The 17142-nt window shown below is 36.8% G+C and overlaps 2 protein-coding genes across 2 annotated transcripts; both read left to right on the forward strand.

The window, feature by feature from the left end:
* The first annotated feature begins 4077 nt into the window (after positions 1-4077).
* LOC114272392 (uncharacterized) lies at positions 4078-5040 on the forward strand. Its single transcript, XM_028214080.2, has one exon. The coding sequence runs from the start codon at positions 4078-4080 to the stop codon at positions 5038-5040; it is 963 nt and encodes a 320-aa protein (XP_028069881.2).
* A 123-nt stretch (positions 5041-5163) lies between these two features.
* LOC145799580 (uncharacterized) lies at positions 5164-5967 on the forward strand. Its single transcript, XM_082889177.1, has one exon. It carries the CDS (start codon positions 5164-5166, stop codon positions 5965-5967), a length of 804 nt encoding a protein of 267 aa, XP_082745303.1.
* Positions 5968-17142: the final 11175 nt, after the last annotated feature.

Consider the following 17142-nt stretch of genomic DNA (forward strand, 5'->3'; position numbering starts at 1 on the left):
TAATTTTTTTTATTATAAAAAAATGTGTTAAAAAATAAAGAATTGATGTGAAATAAATAAATAAATAAGCTTCTTATAAGCCATGTGTGAAAGCCCATATTTAAATTATTCTTGAAAGAAAATAAATAAGTAAATTAATTAATTAGTTTTAAATTAACCAAATCCTATCACTAACAAAGACCCTATTAAGAATGATAATTTTGTGAGTGTTCAATATTTGCTGTTTATTAATTAGTTTAATTAGGATTCAATATAATAATTATTCTTACTAAATACCTTAGATAAAAATCTTAGGGTATCAATTTTCAGAACCCCTATAAATACACACAAAAAAAAAAAAAAAAATACAAACAAACAAACCGTGGGCAAACAACCCACACCTCCTACCAAACCCACCATCTTTTAGAATTTAGGATAGCCATAAAATTTTGGGAAAGCTTGTAAAATTTAGGGAAAAGTTTATAAAATTTAGGGAAAGCTTGCTCTTAGAAATTGGAGAAAGGGAATGGAATTTTTTGAAAAAAAATAATAATAATAATGGAAAGAATGAGAGGGAGAGAGAGATGTCTTCAACTAGCATTATATATATATATGCATGCAAGCCTTCCTTGTGCATGCAAGCATTCGGTAGAAGAAAAAAAAAAAAAAGAGAGGAGAAAAATCTCTTAAGCAACCAAGTTCAGTAGTAGGAGAGGAAGAAGAGTAGGAGGTTAAGGAAACCAAAGTTCTCAACCATTTTGTCACCCTGCTACTAGGTAAGAAAACCCTCTCAACCCTCTCATTTTTTTTATATAATTGAAATTTTTCAGATTATGTACATTTGATACATTGTCTAAAACTGTGTTGAATCTGCCAGCATGTTTGCTCGAATTTTTAGACAATTTTATACTCAAAATTTCGATATTAATTCTTCTACAAAGTTGTTGATAATTATATCTAGTTCATCCAGGAATGTTTGCAACAATTTTTGAGATCTCTACGAATTTATAAAATTTTTTAATTAAAACTGAAACTGTGTTGAGAATAATCTGTTTGAATCTGCCAGCATGTTACCCGAATTTTTAGATAATTTTACACTCAAAATTTCGAGATGATTTCTTCTATAAAGTTATTGATAATGATATCTAGTTTGTCCAGAAAGTTTTGGAAACAATTTTTGAGCTCTCTACGAATTTATACAAATTTTTAATCTGAAACTGTGTTGAGAATAATCTATTTGGATCTGCCAGCATATTTACCCGAATTTTTAGATAATTTTATACTCACAATTTCGAGATGATTCCTTCTACAAAGTTGTTGATAATGATGTCTAGTTTATTCAGAAATTTTTGGAAACAATTTTTGAGCTTTCTGCGAATTTATACAAATTTTAAACTAAATCTGAAACTATGTGACAGATTTTAACTTGTATTTGAAAATTTATTTAAAATTCTATACTAAGCCAAATTTGGTAATTTCTAACTAAAAGATGAAATTTGAGAAGTCTAGTTTCATGATAAATTTTTATATTATGGGTTTGATCTATAAATTTAAGCATGGAATTAATATAAGGAAATGTGACAAATCTGTGTCATAAACACCCTTGGAATTTTTAAGAATTATTTATAATTTTTTTTTGAAAATGCTTTCTGAAAAATGACCATAACATGTTTATGGATTATTCTGTAGATTGATATGAATTTTAGCGTTGTATAAGTAATGTATTTAAAATTTTACTTGCAAGACATATATTCTGAAAAAATTTTCTGGACAGGATAAAATCACCACTTTCATATTATACTAGTCTAATTTAGTAAATCAAAAATTTGTGCAGGTGTGCATTTATGGTTTATTTCTTGTATTAAAGTTATTATGTTCATACCATGGTTTTAAGTAATTGTTTACTAAATTTTGTACATTGAACTATTATTGGGTGACATGCATAATATTTTATGTTGGGAGTTTTTCTTTAGTTGGTATAACGTTATTGGTGATTGAGATTTGAATAATTTGTGTTTAGTATATAAATTAACCAAAAGGATTAACGGTATATAATGAGTTACTGATGAAGGGTTAATACCGGGTATTCAGGGTGAGCCCTGGTTTTGAGAATTCTCACGTAAATTGTGTTGCGGAACTCTAAGATGGCACGGGACTTATTTGACTCCTTTTCAGTATTCGGTTTTAGAATAAGGGTGGATGTGTAGGTGGCACATAGGGAGGTTACTTACCCTTGGCAGACCGTTTCCTTGGGGCAGACCACGGATGCCACTACTTGGGTATATAACTCCGGATGTGGGCATCCTTGGTAGTTACGGTTGGTAACACTTAAATATATGACTAAGGGAGGGTTTCAAATTAACCGTTGTCATGCTTAGTGGTTGGTAAGTTAAATCTCTTTGGTGAGATTTCGAGTGTCACCTAATTTATAAAAATTACTGAAATTATTCTAATGGTTGTAATTTCTGTGTATAATTATATGGTTATCTCATGTTTAGAATATTATTTTTCTCTTAAAAAGAATGGTAGGTTGGTTACGTTTTCTTACTGTGTTGCAAAACTCATGGCATATATTTTGTTGCCCTGGCGTTTCATGCCAGATTATGTTGAAGAAAGGACTGAGGCTGAAATTGGAGCTGCTGCCAATATCGAACCTTGGCTGACTTAGAGTCAAGATTTTATCGAAATAAAATCCTGTTATCCCTTGTATTAGGATTTAACTATGTTGTGACGTTGGGTGTGAATTTGTAGTTTTATTTTGTTGTTGGACTTTGACTATGTAAGAACTTAAAAGTTCCTAATTAGTAGTTAAAACTTTATCTAGCAAGTTATCGTTATTTAAATCTTATGACGTTTCGAAAAAAAATTTGGGGCGTCACAGCTTGGTATCAAAGCCTAGGTTTGAACCTTTGGGCCATGGGTAGAAGTTTGTTTTTAAGAAAACCTTACGTTAATTTGTATTTTGGGGTGACTTGACTAAGTTAGAACCTTTTTATTTGTAGGATGCCAGGGTCATCAGACATTAACTCTAACGAGGAAAATTCGGTGGAAAACTATGACATAGAATCTGACCCAAGTGAAGAAGTGGAGGTGCCTATAGAAGACTATGAATCCATAGAATCTGACCCAAGTGAAGAAGTGGAGATGCCTATAGAAGACTATGAATTTGAGCTTGAGCTTGACAATGAACCTGATCCTGAACTTGAGCCTGAGTCTGAGTCTGAGTCTAATGAAGTTGAAGAAGTTGTACCAATATACAACCCCTCGGAGGTTACTGTGATTGAGTCAGACACTGAAGATGAGTCTATGGAAGGCAATACCGAGGAGAACACTGGAGATATAAGAGCCACGTTTGAGGGTTGGGATGTGCGAAACGGGTTGCAGATTGGCTCTTTTGTAAATGTCAGACTTGATCCCCTAGGAGGTTGTGCTTGGAAAGCTGAGAGTTGGGTGGGTACCTATATCGGACCTGTCCAGATTCTAGGACAAAAGACTCCTTGGGTATATCAATTAGGCCCTTTCTCGAATGGTTTCACCGATAAGGTGGGCAACCTTTTTGACTTTTGGAGCCTTCAGTGTATCATGCCCGACCCAAGCAGAATTGTAAGGAGAGATGGGTCAGTGAACTTCAGGGACTGGAGGACTTATCGGGAGGAGCCAGTGCTGCTGCTAGGGCATCGTGTGTGCGAAACTGCTATCTTCGTAAGGGTGCTGTGGCGATTCATGGGACTTTTCCAAGCCACATGGGAGCCGGAAGCCCTGGTGTGGAGAAACTTTCCTTGGCTATTTTAAGGGGTCTTAAGGGAACTATAAATTAGGCTAACTGATTGTTTTGTATGCTCACATGTAAAAAAAAAAAAATTGCCTAGTTTAGAATTGTGAGTGTAGGAGTTAACTCGGATTGTAGGGGCTATCTCTTTCCCGTAGTATGTTATTTAATCTTTTCCTTTGTTTTAATTGTATTTTGCTAATTGTAGCTTATCTAATCTAATTATTGAAGTCTTTTTTTTTTTTAAACTATCCTTGCACATGAATATAATAATAATAATGATGATAATAAATAAATGAATATATCACAAGAAAATCCCATCATGCAGAATGGCTGGACGAACAAGAAATAATAACAACGGTAATGGCGATGGAGTGGCTGATGGTGATGTCGCTAGAATTATACGCGCGATTGCTGATAGAGTAGGCAATATACCACCCCGAAACCAAGATCAAAACAAATCGGAGATGATAGCAAAATTTGAAAAGCTACGTCCCCACAAATTCCTTGGTGGACCAAACCCCCATGAAGCTGAAGCATGGTTAAGGCAAATTAAGAAGTTGCTAGATACCTCCGGCATTCGAAATGAACAAGATAGAGTGACCATGGCGGCATTTCAAATGGAAGGGGAAGCAGATCATTGGTGGGAAATGATCAAGAGTACTCGACAAGTAGAGACATTAACTTGGAGACAGTTCGAAGACCTGTTCATGGAAAAGTATTTTCCTAACTCGCTAAGACAAGAAATGATTCAAGAGTTCCTCCAACTGAACCACGGAAAAATGTCAATCGCTCAATATGCGAATCGTTTTGAAGCTCTTTCATGCTACGCTTTAGCCATAGTAGCAAATGAAGAGGATAAGGTTAGGCGATTTGAATGGGGTTTGGACACAGACATTAGAGGAAGATTGATCGCAGTGCAACTCTCCACCTATGCCCAGATGGTAGATCGAGCTTTAATTGTGGAACGAGAGTTAGCAGATTCCGAACGCATTCGAAATCAGCGATCAAGGAACAACAACCAACCACGCGGAGGAGGCCCAGTCCGCAACACCAGAAACCATCCTGCGCCAGCACCTTATGCCGGAGGGATGCAGCAGCAACAAAGGCAGAATCGAGAAAACCAGCAAGGAGGAAACTTTGTAAGTGAGTGGAAAGGAAGATGTTTCGGATGTGGTCAACAGGGGCATCGTCGAAGTGAGTGTCCTCAAGGTGGGAGGTATTTTACGGATCAGCGAGGGGCACAACCATACAACAAATGCCAACCAGGGCAAGGTTCTAAGCCTACTTAACATGCCCAGACCAACAAGGGGCAGCCTCAAGCCTCTAAGAATGCAGGCCGACCAAGAACACAACCACAAGGAGCTGGTAATGGAAAGAGATCGGGAGAGACTAACCAACAGGCAGTAGGAAGAATGTATGCTCTCCGAGAAGAAGAAGATGTTGATAACCCATCAGTAATTCAAGGTATGTTAATCCTTATGAATTCTTGGGTTAAAGTATTGTTTGATTCTGGGGTTTCGCATTCTTTTATATCCACTGCATGTATGACAAGTTTGGGTTTAAAGCCAGAGGCGCTAGAGATAGCTATGAGCGTCGCTTCACCCTTAGGAGGTCAAACCCGAGTAAATCTAGTTTGTAAATCTTGTGAGCTAGAAATCTCCGGTTCATTTCTGATCTGTGATCTAAGAGTTATGGATATGTCTGGTTTTGACGTCATCCTAGGAATGGATTGGTTGTCAGTTCATCGAGCCATTATTGATTGTTACTGTAAGACAGTGACAGTATCCCCCCTTAACGGCACGAAAGTTCAATTTAAAGGAGATAGACAAGATTCTCTAACTCCAACGTGTCGCAAGTCGCGATGGCATGATCAACTAAACGGATGGTTGGCAAGCCTAATTTTGGAAGACGAAACTCGAGAGGATCCAGGATTACCCCATGTGGTGTGTGAGTACGCTGACGTTTTCCCTGACGAATTACCAGGATTACCCCCAAAACAAGATGTAGATTTCACGATTGAGCTTCAACCCGGGACTTCACCGATTTCAATAGCACCACATCGTATGGCGCCAGCTGAACTTCGAGAATTGAAGGAGCAGTTGCAAGAACTGTTGAGTAAGAAGTTCATCAGACCAAGCACGTCCCCTTGGGGAGCGCCAGCATTATTTGCGAAGAAGAATGATGGAACCTTAAGATTGTGCATCGATTATCGATAACTAAATCTAGCCACCATTAAAAATCGATATCCCTTACCCAGAATTGATGACTTGTTCGATCAATTAAGAGGCTCAAAATGTTTTTCCAAAATTGACCTTAGGTCGGGATATCACCAACTTCGTGTCAGAGGAGAAGATATATCCAAAACTGCGTTTCGAACCCGTTATGGCCACTATGAGTTTGTGGTAATGCCATTTGGTTTGATGAATGCGCCTGGGGTATTCATGAGTTTAATGAACAAAATTTTTACCCCCTATTTAGACCAATTTGTGGTAGTATTCATTGATGATATTTTGATATACTCACGATCAGAGGAAGACCACGAGCAACATCTGAGAACCGTTTTGCAAATTCTAATAGAAAACCAATTGTATGCTAAAGCTAGCAAATGTGAATTTTGGTTGAAGGAAGTAAAGTTCTTAGGTCATGTTGTGTCTGAATCAGGGATATCAGTGGATCCTGTTAAAGTAGAAGTAGTAATGGGGTGGAAACAACCTAAGAATACGTTTGAGATTCGTAGTTTCTTGGGATTAACAAGTTATTATAGGAGATTCATTCAGGATTTCTCCAAATTAGCCAAGCCGATGACACGGCTAACGCAAAAAGGAGTAAAGTTTGAATGGAACGTAGCGTGTGAACAGTCATTTCAAGAACTCAAGAAGAGACTGACAAGCGCACCTATATTAGTCATACCCGAACGTGACGTTGGGTACACTGTTTATTGTGATGCCTCTAAGGAAGGGTTAGGTAGTGTGTTAATGCAAAACAGGAAGGTAGTAGCTTACGGATCAAGACAATTGAAGAATCATGAGAAAAATTATCTTACTCACGATCTGGAGTTGGCGGTTGTGGTCTACGCACTTAAGACTTGGCAACATTACCTTTATGGCGAAAAATTTGAGATATTTACCGATCATAAAAGCTTGAAGTACTTGTTCACCCAAAGAGATTTGAACATGAGACAGAGACGCTGGATGGAGTACCTTGAAGATTACCAATTCACCATATCTTATCATCCCGAGAAGGCTAATGTTGAGTAGATGCAGTAAGTCGAAAGACAAGAGAGATTGTAGCCAACATATCAATTAAAGAATGGGAAATGGTAAGCACTATGAATGAGTTTAAGTTACAACCAGAGACTCAGAATGGGAAGGGTAGGTTGTTTACAATAGTTACAACACCCCAACTTCTTACCAAAGTGTTGGAAGCCCAAAGATTTGATCAGGAGACCGACTTCATCAAGGCCCGATTAGTGACCGAGGAATCTTCACCAGATTGGACACTTCATCAAGATGGTAGTTTAAGGTATTTAGGTAGAATTTTGTGCCAAACATCGAACAATTAAGAGACGAAGTACTTAAAGAATTTCACCATTCAGTTTTTGCAATTCATCCGGGAGGAAACAAGATGTACCAGGATCTTAAGCAATAGTATTGGTGGAGTGGAATGAAGAAGGACGTTGCTCAATTCGTATCTAAGTGCTTGACGTGTCAGCAAGTGAAGGCAGAATATCAAAAGCCGGCAAGGAAACTCCAACCTTTACCAATACCTAAGTGGAAATGGGAACACATAACAATGGATTTTGTAACAGGATTACCCCGGTCGCCGCAAGGCCATGATGCCATTTGGGTGGTGGTTGATCGATTAACTAAGACGGCACATTTCCTACCAATAGGACCAGCAGGCCCACTCGAATCTTTAAGCCGATTATTTATTCGAGAAATCATTAGATTGCATGGAGTACCAGTCTCAATAGTGTCAGATCGTGATTCTCGTTTTACGTCACAGTTCTGGCAAAGTCTGCAAAGGGCCTTGGGTACAGAGTTGTGTTTTAGTGTAGCTTTTCACCCTCAAACTGACGGTCAATCAGAAAGAACAATTCAGACTTTAGAAGACATGCTTCGAGCTTGTGTGATGGACTTTAAAGGTAATTGGGAGAAACACTTACCACTAGTCGAATTCTCTTACAATAACAATTTTCAAGCAAGTATTGGTATGGCACCGTATGAAGCTTTTGTACGGACGGCCTTGCCGATCACCAATATGTTGGACAGAAGTCGGAGAGGCACCTCTTTTAGGGCCAGAATTAGTTCAAGAAACTACCGAGAAGGTGAAACTAATTAGGTAGAGGCTCGAGACCACTTAGAGTAAGCAGAAAAGCTATGCAGATAAAACGAGAAGACCTTTAGCATTTAAAGTTGGAGATCACGTGTTTCTGAAAATACAGCCTCGTCGAGGAGTTGTTCGTTTCGGAAAGAAGGGAAAGTTGTCACCTCGCTTCATTGGACCTTTCGAAATTTTGGACAAAATCGGAGAAATGGCGTACCGTTTGGCTTTACCGCCTCAACTGGCTGGAGTACATAATGTTTTCCATGTCTCTATGCTACGGAAATACGAGCCACACCTTTCTCACATCATCAATTGGGAGGAGATTAATCTTGATGAAGACGTGACAATTGAAGAAAAGCCTGTCAAGATTTTAGATCGTCGTGAGAAGAAATTACGAGGTAAAACTATACCATTGGTTCGAGTTCTCTGGAGACATTGTGGGACGGAAGAGTCAACGTGGGAGCGAGAAGATATGATACGTGTCAATTATCCTCAACATTTCGAGTCTAAAGGTACGAATTAATTTTGAGGACGAAATTCTTTTTAGGAGGGTAGATTGTGAAAACCCATATTTAAATTATTCTTGAAAGAAAATAAATAAGTAAATTAATTAATTAGTTTTAAATTAACCAAATCCTATCACTAACAAAGACCCTATTAAGAATGATAATTTTGTGAGTGTTCAATATTTGTTGTTTATAAATTAGTTTAATTAGGATTCAATATAATAATTATTCTTACTAAATATCTTAGATAAAAATCTTAGGGTATCAATTTTCAGAACCCCTATAAATACACACAAAAAAAAAAAAAAAAATACAAACAAACAAACCGTGGGCAAACAACCCACACCTCCTACCAAACCCACCATCTTTTAGAATTTAGGATAGCCATAAAATTTTGGGAAAGCTTGTAAAATTTAGGGAAAAGTTTATAAAATTTAGGGAAAGCTTGCTCTTAGAAATTGGAGAAAGGGAATGGAATTTTTTGAAAAAAAAAAATAATAATAATGGAAAGAATGAGAGGGAGAGAGAGATGTCTTCAACTAGCATTTTATATATATATATATATATGCATGCAAGCCTTCCTTGTGCATGCAAGCATTCGGTAAAAGTTAAAAAAAAAAAAAAAAAAAAAAAAAAAAGGAGAGAAATCTCTTAAGTAACCAAGTTTAGTAGTAGGAGATGAAGAAGAGTAGGAGGTTAAGGAAACCAAAGTTCTCAACCATTTTGTCACGCTACTACTAGGTAAGAAAACCCTCTCAACCCTCTCATTTTTTTTATACAATTGAAATTTTTCAGATTATGTACATTTGATACATTGTCTAAAACTGTGTTGAATTTGCCAGCATGTTTGCCCAAATTTTTAGACAATTTTCTACTCAAAATTTCGATATTAATTCTCTACAAAGTTGTTCATAATTATGTCTAGTTCATCTAGGAATTTTTGCAACAATTTTTGAGCTCTCTACGAATTTATACAAATTTTTAATTAAAACTGAAACTGTGTTGAGAGTAATCTGTTTGAATCTGCCAGCATGTTACCCGAATTTTTAGATAATTTTACACTCAAAATTTCGAGATGATTTCTTCTACAAAGTTATTGATAATGATATCTAGTTTGTCCAGAAATTTTCGGAAACAATTTTTGAGCTCTCTACGAATTTATACAAAATTTTAATCTGAAACTGTGTTGAGAATAATCTGTTTGAATCTGCCAGCATGTTTACCCGAATTTTTAGATAATTTTATGCTCAAACTTTCGAGATGATTCCTTCTACAAAGTTGTTGATAATGATATCTAGTTTATCCAGAAATTTTTGGAAACAATTTTTGAGCTTTCTAAGAATTTATACAAAATTTTAACTAAATCTGAAACTGTGTGACAGATTTTAACTTGTATTTGAAAATTTATTTAAAATTCTATACTAAGCCAAATCTGGTAATTTCTAACTAAAAGATGAAATTTGAGAAGTCTAGTTTCATGATAAATTTTTATATTATGGGTTTGATCTATAAATTTAAGCATGGAATTAATATAAGGAAATGTGACAAATCTGTGTCATAAACACCCTTGGAATTTTTAAGAATTATTTAAATTTTTTTTTTGAAAATGCTTTCTCAAAAATGACCATAACATGTTTATGGATTATTCTGTAGATTGATATGAATTTTAGAGTTGTATAAGTAATGTATTTAAAATTTTACTTGCAAGACATATATTCTGAAAAAATTTTCTAGACAGGATAAAATCACCACTTTCATATTATACTAGTCTAATTTAGTAAATCAAAAATTTGTGCAGGTGTGCATTTATGGTTTATTTCTTGTATTTAAGTTATTATGTTTATACCATGGTTTTAAGTAATTGTTTACTAAATTTTGTACATTGAACTATTATTGGGTGACATGCATAATATTTTATGTTGGGAGTTTTTCTTTAGTTGGTATAACGTTATTGGTGATTGAGATTTGAATAATTTGTGTTTAGTATATAAATTAACCAAAAGGATTAACGGTATATAATGAGTTACTGATGAAGGGTTAATACCGGGTATTCAGGGTGAGCCCTGGCTTTGAGAATTCTCACGTAAATTGTGTTGCAGAACTCTAAGATAGCACGAGACTTATTTTACGCCTTTTCGGTATTCGGTTTTGGAATAAGGGTGGATGTGCAGGTGGCACATAGGGAGGTTACTTACCCCTGGCAGACCGTTTCCTTGGGGTAGACCACGGATGCCACTACTTGGGTATATAACTCCGGATGTGGGCATCCCTGGTAGTTACGGTTGGTAACACTTAAATATTTGACCAAGGAGGGTTTCAAATTAACCGTTGCCATGCTTAGTGGTTGGTAAGTTAAATCTCTTTCGTGAGATTTCGAGTGTCACCTAATTTATAAAAATTACTGAAATTATTCTAATGGTTGTAATTTCTGTGTATAATTATATGGTTATCTCATGTTTAGAATATTATTTTTCTCTTAAAAAGAATGGTAGGTTGGTTACGTTTTCTTACTGTGTTGCAAAACTCATGGCATATATTTTGTTGCCCTGGCGTTTCATGCCAGATTATGTTGAAGAAGGGATTGAGGCTGAAATTGGAGCTGCTGCCAATATCGAACCTTGGCTGACTTAGAGTCAAGATTTTATCGAAATAAAATTCTGTTATCCCTTGTATTAGGATTTAACTATGTTGTGACGTTGGGTGTGAATTTGTAGGCACGTTTAATTTAGCATACCTCATGCTATGCATGTGTGCATCCATGCATTTGTATTGCATGCATTAGGCTCGGTACATCACGCTAACTGCATTTGTACTTCATTTCAAAAATTGAATATGTGATAGTTGATCGCATTCCATATGCCATGCTTAGGTTTAGCCGAGCCTATCTAATTGCATCCTGTATGTGTTGCATTAGGCAATTTAACATGAACTAGGACACACATGTTTGCTAACTAGTTTATTGTTTTGGCACGGAGTACGATGCAAGTATTTTCGCTTTAGCATCCCGCATGTGTGTGAGTGTTGCCATGACAGTATGCCTACCATGCGGCTAAGTGCTTATGTGTTAAAATGTTTTTAATGCCTGTGGGTGAAGGTTGGATTGTTTGAGTTGGAAGAACTCATTGAAATCCGCATTTTAGCCTACTTGCGAGTAGTAAATCCAAAACATTTTCCAAAACAAACGGATATGCAATGCTTATTTCCAAATTAGGCAATCTAGTCTATACTTGTTTGCTGCGCGCATAACATAGTAATTCTAGGCTAATAAATGGAATAAGAACACGTAATGTTTTCAAAATCGGATATCATGGTTAGTAGAGGCCGGTCTTCGGACCGGGCGAAAGGGGGTGCTCATAGCTGACCTTCCCCGATCGTACCCAAGCTCCCGAGCCGAGACAACTCCGGTGATGACGGACATGTGGCCTTCGGCACCGAGTCAGGGTTTCCTAAATTTTTCCATTTTAAAAATATTTAGGTGGCGACTCTGTATCTGGCAAAGCAGTCCATGTTTAGCATTACTTTTTCAAAAATCTGTTTCTCAAAACGATTTGCCAGATTTGGACTCTTTGGTTCAGATTAAGAACCGCGACAACAAAATCGCGAGTCCGAACTATAGTAGCATAAGGCCCCCCTCCGCGGGCGCGTCTACACACACCATGTTCCCAATAGTATTTTTCAAAATTGAAAAATAAAGTAGGTATTTTTATCACTCAATCACTAAACAAATTTAAGTCAATATTGTCTTTGTTTTTTTTTTAAATATTATTTTTAAAATACTAAAACAATATAAATATAATTTTGAAATTGATTTCTTAGGCAATTTGACTGGTGTATATGTATACATGCATGTATAGAATTGGATAAAACAAAATTAAGATAGGGTTTGTATGGAATGTAGTGTGATATAGCAAGGAAAATGATATACTTGCACGAAGACAGTCAAGTTGATAGGGTATAGGAATAGGGATAGCATGAGACCCATTATTAGAGTGCGAATGCACGGAATAGTCCACCCTCGTCCACCCTTTTAATTGCTTCAGAAGCTCGTGGTGGGATAGGCTTAGTGTATTTTTCTTATTTTCAATGTGGAGGAGGCTTCCCAATCCCTTTTAGCCTTAATTGCTTCGAAAGTTGGTCGAAAGTTGGTGGTGTTGACTGAGGGGTGATTTGGAAAGTTGGTTAAAAGTTAGTTTTTTGACGTTTTTTAAAAAAAACTTTTTATCCTTTTGTGTGTAAAAAATGTGAGAGGTTATGTGATTCAAAATAAGTTAAAAGCTAAAAGCTAATTTTTTTTTCTTCCCAAATGGCCCCTGAGTGTTCTAACTTTGTTTAAGCTCTTTGTGCTGTGCTATGTTGCTTGGCAATTGCTATTTATTTATGCGAATTCTAGCCTTTTCCCATCTAAATATACTAGAATAATACCTTACTATGCACGGGTCAAAATAAATAATTAAAAATTATTTTTAAAATTAAATTATAACAAAAACTTTGTTTATAATATAAAAGAAAATTTATTTAACATTAATTAGTTCTCATATAATAATTATATTTATGATAAAATATAAATATATTTCATCTTGGTGAACGTCATAATTTTAGTTTTTCAATTTACCAATTATCTCATCTATATTATGTAAAATCAATTACCTTATCTATTTTGTAGAATTCCATCAATCAAAATTGAAGAATAAATAATAAATAAATAAATCACTAACTCCAATCTTCAACGTACTCCTCATATAAGACTTCGATGACTTCGATCCTGCAGGCTGCTATGTACAACCTCTAAAACAATCTCATTAAATATTAGTGAATTATATTTACTAATTTTTTTTAAAGGTTAGACCAATTGAACATTTTGCAAACCCTAAAGCCATTTTCTTAATTTGATCACCAATAGATCATTTTTAATTTTTGATTTTTTTATATTTTTGTAATTGTTTTATATTAAAAAAATTTAGAACTAATATACTAAACAAATAAATTAAACTGAATATGTATATAAAACAACTTAACTCTAACCCATAGGTCTAACTTTTTTTATTGTGTATGTGATTGAAAATGTGTTCAACCATTTTAATGGATAGTACTTAAACTTCGATATTTATACAATGGGTAGGTTGAACCAGAATGACTATGTAACGCCCCCAAAATAATATCAATAACCCAATTCACACGAGAAGTAAATACAATAGAATTAATATATTTTCATTCATCAGAGTTTAAATTACAAAAAGTATTGCATGCGATATACATTCATAAATATTCATCATGAATCTATAGCATGTAATACTAGATAATGACAATAAAATAATTGCCCTACGGACTTACATCTTTCCAAGACTTACTTGGTTACAACAAAAGAGAGTCATAAGCTCTATGCATTTAATAGCCCTTGGCCTAAATAAACATGTAAATACAAAAGAAGAGCCTTTAGCCCCTCGGTCCTCCCAAGCTACATCCTTGAAGGAGGCATGCCACCAGTACCTGAAAATGGTTTCTCAAGTAGGGTGAGTCAAAGCCCAGTAGAAACAATCTATCACAATATATGAGATTTAACGAAGCTATTAGTGCAGCATACATATACAATGTCAGGGGTAAAACATTTACGTCTTATATAACCATAAATGAACCAAGTCCATATCCCATTTCATTTCCTTTTCATTTATTTCAACACATGAGCCAATTTTACCTATTTTCCATTAACCCAAACAAGATTACATCTCATTGGTTAGCAATCTCATAAATGACATAAAACACTTCCCCTGCCATTTTACGGATATTTTGTCTATGGGATCGACACCTATGTATAGTTTTCGATTCGCCATTTTACGGATATTTCGTCCGCAGGGTCGACATCCATATATAGTTTCGGGACTTTCACCCAGGACACTCCGGCCAACTTAATTATAATGGAGTCCATCTCCTTTCTCCTCCCAAACAATTATACATATGCAATGCATTTAAACACATAATCACACATGGAGTGCATCCCCTTTCTTCTCTCAAATAAACATACATATACAATTGTGTGGGTGATTTTCCGACCACACTGCCCGCTTAGTAACCAGCTGGAGAGCACTGGCAGAATAGATGGCACCTGACTGACCTGCAACAGAAATAAAAGAATCCCGCGGTGGTTTCGACCACCCGGGGGCACTCCGACGATCAAGTTAGTATATCTCTCAAAGATAAATCAAGTACTAAACTCACAAGCTTGAGTATCAAAAACATGCCTTAGACCCATGGGGGGTGCCTCTCTTTTATAGCCAATACAATCCTAGTCCCAAAAGGAGCCTGGCCCTAATGGACTTAGGATTACTGCTAATCTGGGACTCCCAGTGGGATTAGGATAAACTCTCTAAGAGTCTTATCTTTACCCAAACTGAAGTCTTCTCCCAATCTAGGACTCTTGTCCATATCCAAGTTGAGTTCCCTCTTCATTCTAGAACTCTTGTCCCTTATCCGCTTATCTCGGATTCTGATATCTTCGGAGGCAACCTCGACCTAGCCGAGATGACCTCGGCACAACGACCAAGACACGTAGCACCTCGGCTGACACGTCGGCGTCACCTTACCACGTGTTGGTACTCAGAAAATATATCCCCACAACTGCCCCCTAGGTTCTATTACCTCGACATTCTGAGGTGATGGAACCTACACTGTTCGTTCATCTGTGCCCCTCTGTCCGAGATCAAACTTGCTGACCTCAAAGTTCCCTGGACTTTGCTGTCCACTTCTGTCATGTATCAAGATTCATGCCTTCTAAGCTGCTTGAAATCGCACCTCCTAGCCGAGGTTTTGGTTCCATTAATTCGTAAACTCCAAGAGCTTTGCAACTGCTCCACTCACACTCTTTGGTGAATTCCCGATTTCCAGTCATCTATTTGACTCCGACGATTTTCATATCGGCGTTCATTTCTCTTGGTAGGTTCATAAACTCTTTACTTGCTATTAAGCTCAATCTTTCATAACTCTTCTGAATCTGTTTACTTGCCATCTGTTGCCTTCTATTTTCGTCTGTTTTCAAGTTTTGAGTTGTTTGAATGTCTGGCACTGTTCTCGCTATATCTACTTTCTGTTGCTAGCAGAGTGCCTGGGTCATTACTTTTCTTGTTCTTCACATACCTACTTAATGCCTGTGCACTTGGCTTTATTCATGAACTTTGTTGTCTTCTTGATTCTGAATTTTTTCTTTCTAGCTCTTTTCCTCAAATCCGCCATTGTTTCAAGCTTTCAAGCTCTGCAACTGTCTTCGTTCCTCTTCTCCGGTGAAACTTATGTGATTTATTTTCGCATCCGTCGTCAGACTTCGGCAATTCTCATTCAAGCTTCCCTCTTTCTGGTAAGCCACTTTTCCTCCTGGTTTTATTTCTTGTTGCTTTCCAAGAAGCTCTGCTTCATTGTTAATCACCATTGCTGTTTTACCCGTTGTTTCCAAATCATCTTCTTGACTACACACTGTTCACATATCTGTTGATTTCTGCCACTGTTCTTGGCTTGACACACCTGTGCAATCTTTTTGTCTTAATTTCCTGATAGCTTCATCACCATTTTTGATTTACGAATTACATTCTTGTTTCTGTTTTCTGTGTCTTTTTCCAGATTTTTGCTTTCAATTCTTGCTTTCAAAACTCCAAGGTGCCAATTGCCAAGAAGAGCTTTGATCAAACCCTACAGGAGGTTGATGCTGAGCTCGTGGCTGAGAAGGCTGCTGAGAAGTTCTTTCCAACTGTCTTCTGGGGGTGAGACATAACCTACCGCTGATGCTGAGTAGTTTGCTTCCTTCTTGAAATTGATACCGAGGTAGCGGTAGAGAAGCTCCTCCAACTGACTGCCGAGGCTGAACCATTGTCGTTCGTCGAAGCAGATTAGTCCGACGTTCTTGCTTTCAGTCCTTAGTTCTTTAAGGTCTTCATTTTTGTACTTGCCAACCTTCTCAGCTCTTAACAAGCTAGTTAGTCATCTCGGTTGATCATATCTCGGAAACGTCTTTCAGTGTTATCTCGGCTATACCAAACTTGTAAATTGCTACAAATTTCGACAAGTGGTAGACTTCATAATCTTCGGTTAACTCATCTTGTAATTTGCTCAAAAATTTCAACAAGTGTTAACATTCCTTGCTCCTTAATTATCATTCCTTCTTCCACCGTATTTGATAGCCATGTCGGGTAATTGACTTCTCGAATGGCCCTGGTCTCCAGAAGTCTGTCTACTTCTTCCTCTACTGCTTCGACGTGCATTAACATTGGCCCTCTTGCTCGTTGGATTACAGGTTTGGCCGACCTGCCGACGTTCAATTTGTGGCATGTGACCTCGGGGTCAATGCCAGGCATTTCATAAGGTGTCCAAGCAAATACCTCAATGTTTGCTCTCAAACAAGCTTCCAATTCTCTTTTTTCTTCTTCGGCTAAGTTTGAGAAGAAAGAAGCATTCTTTATCCCCCTCTTGGACGAGGATTTTCTTCAGTGCCTCTCCACTCTTCTCGGCTGGCTCCTTGCCGACATCATCTAGGACCTCTATGTTCTTGTTTTCAATCTCTACCTTCTCTGGTTCTTG

The sequence above is a fragment of the Camellia sinensis genome, chromosome 9 (genome assembly GCF_055761805.1).
Source record: "Camellia sinensis isolate YWXY chromosome 9, ASM5576180v1, whole genome shotgun sequence".
NCBI lineage: Eukaryota > Viridiplantae > Streptophyta > Magnoliopsida > Ericales > Theaceae > Camellia > Camellia sinensis.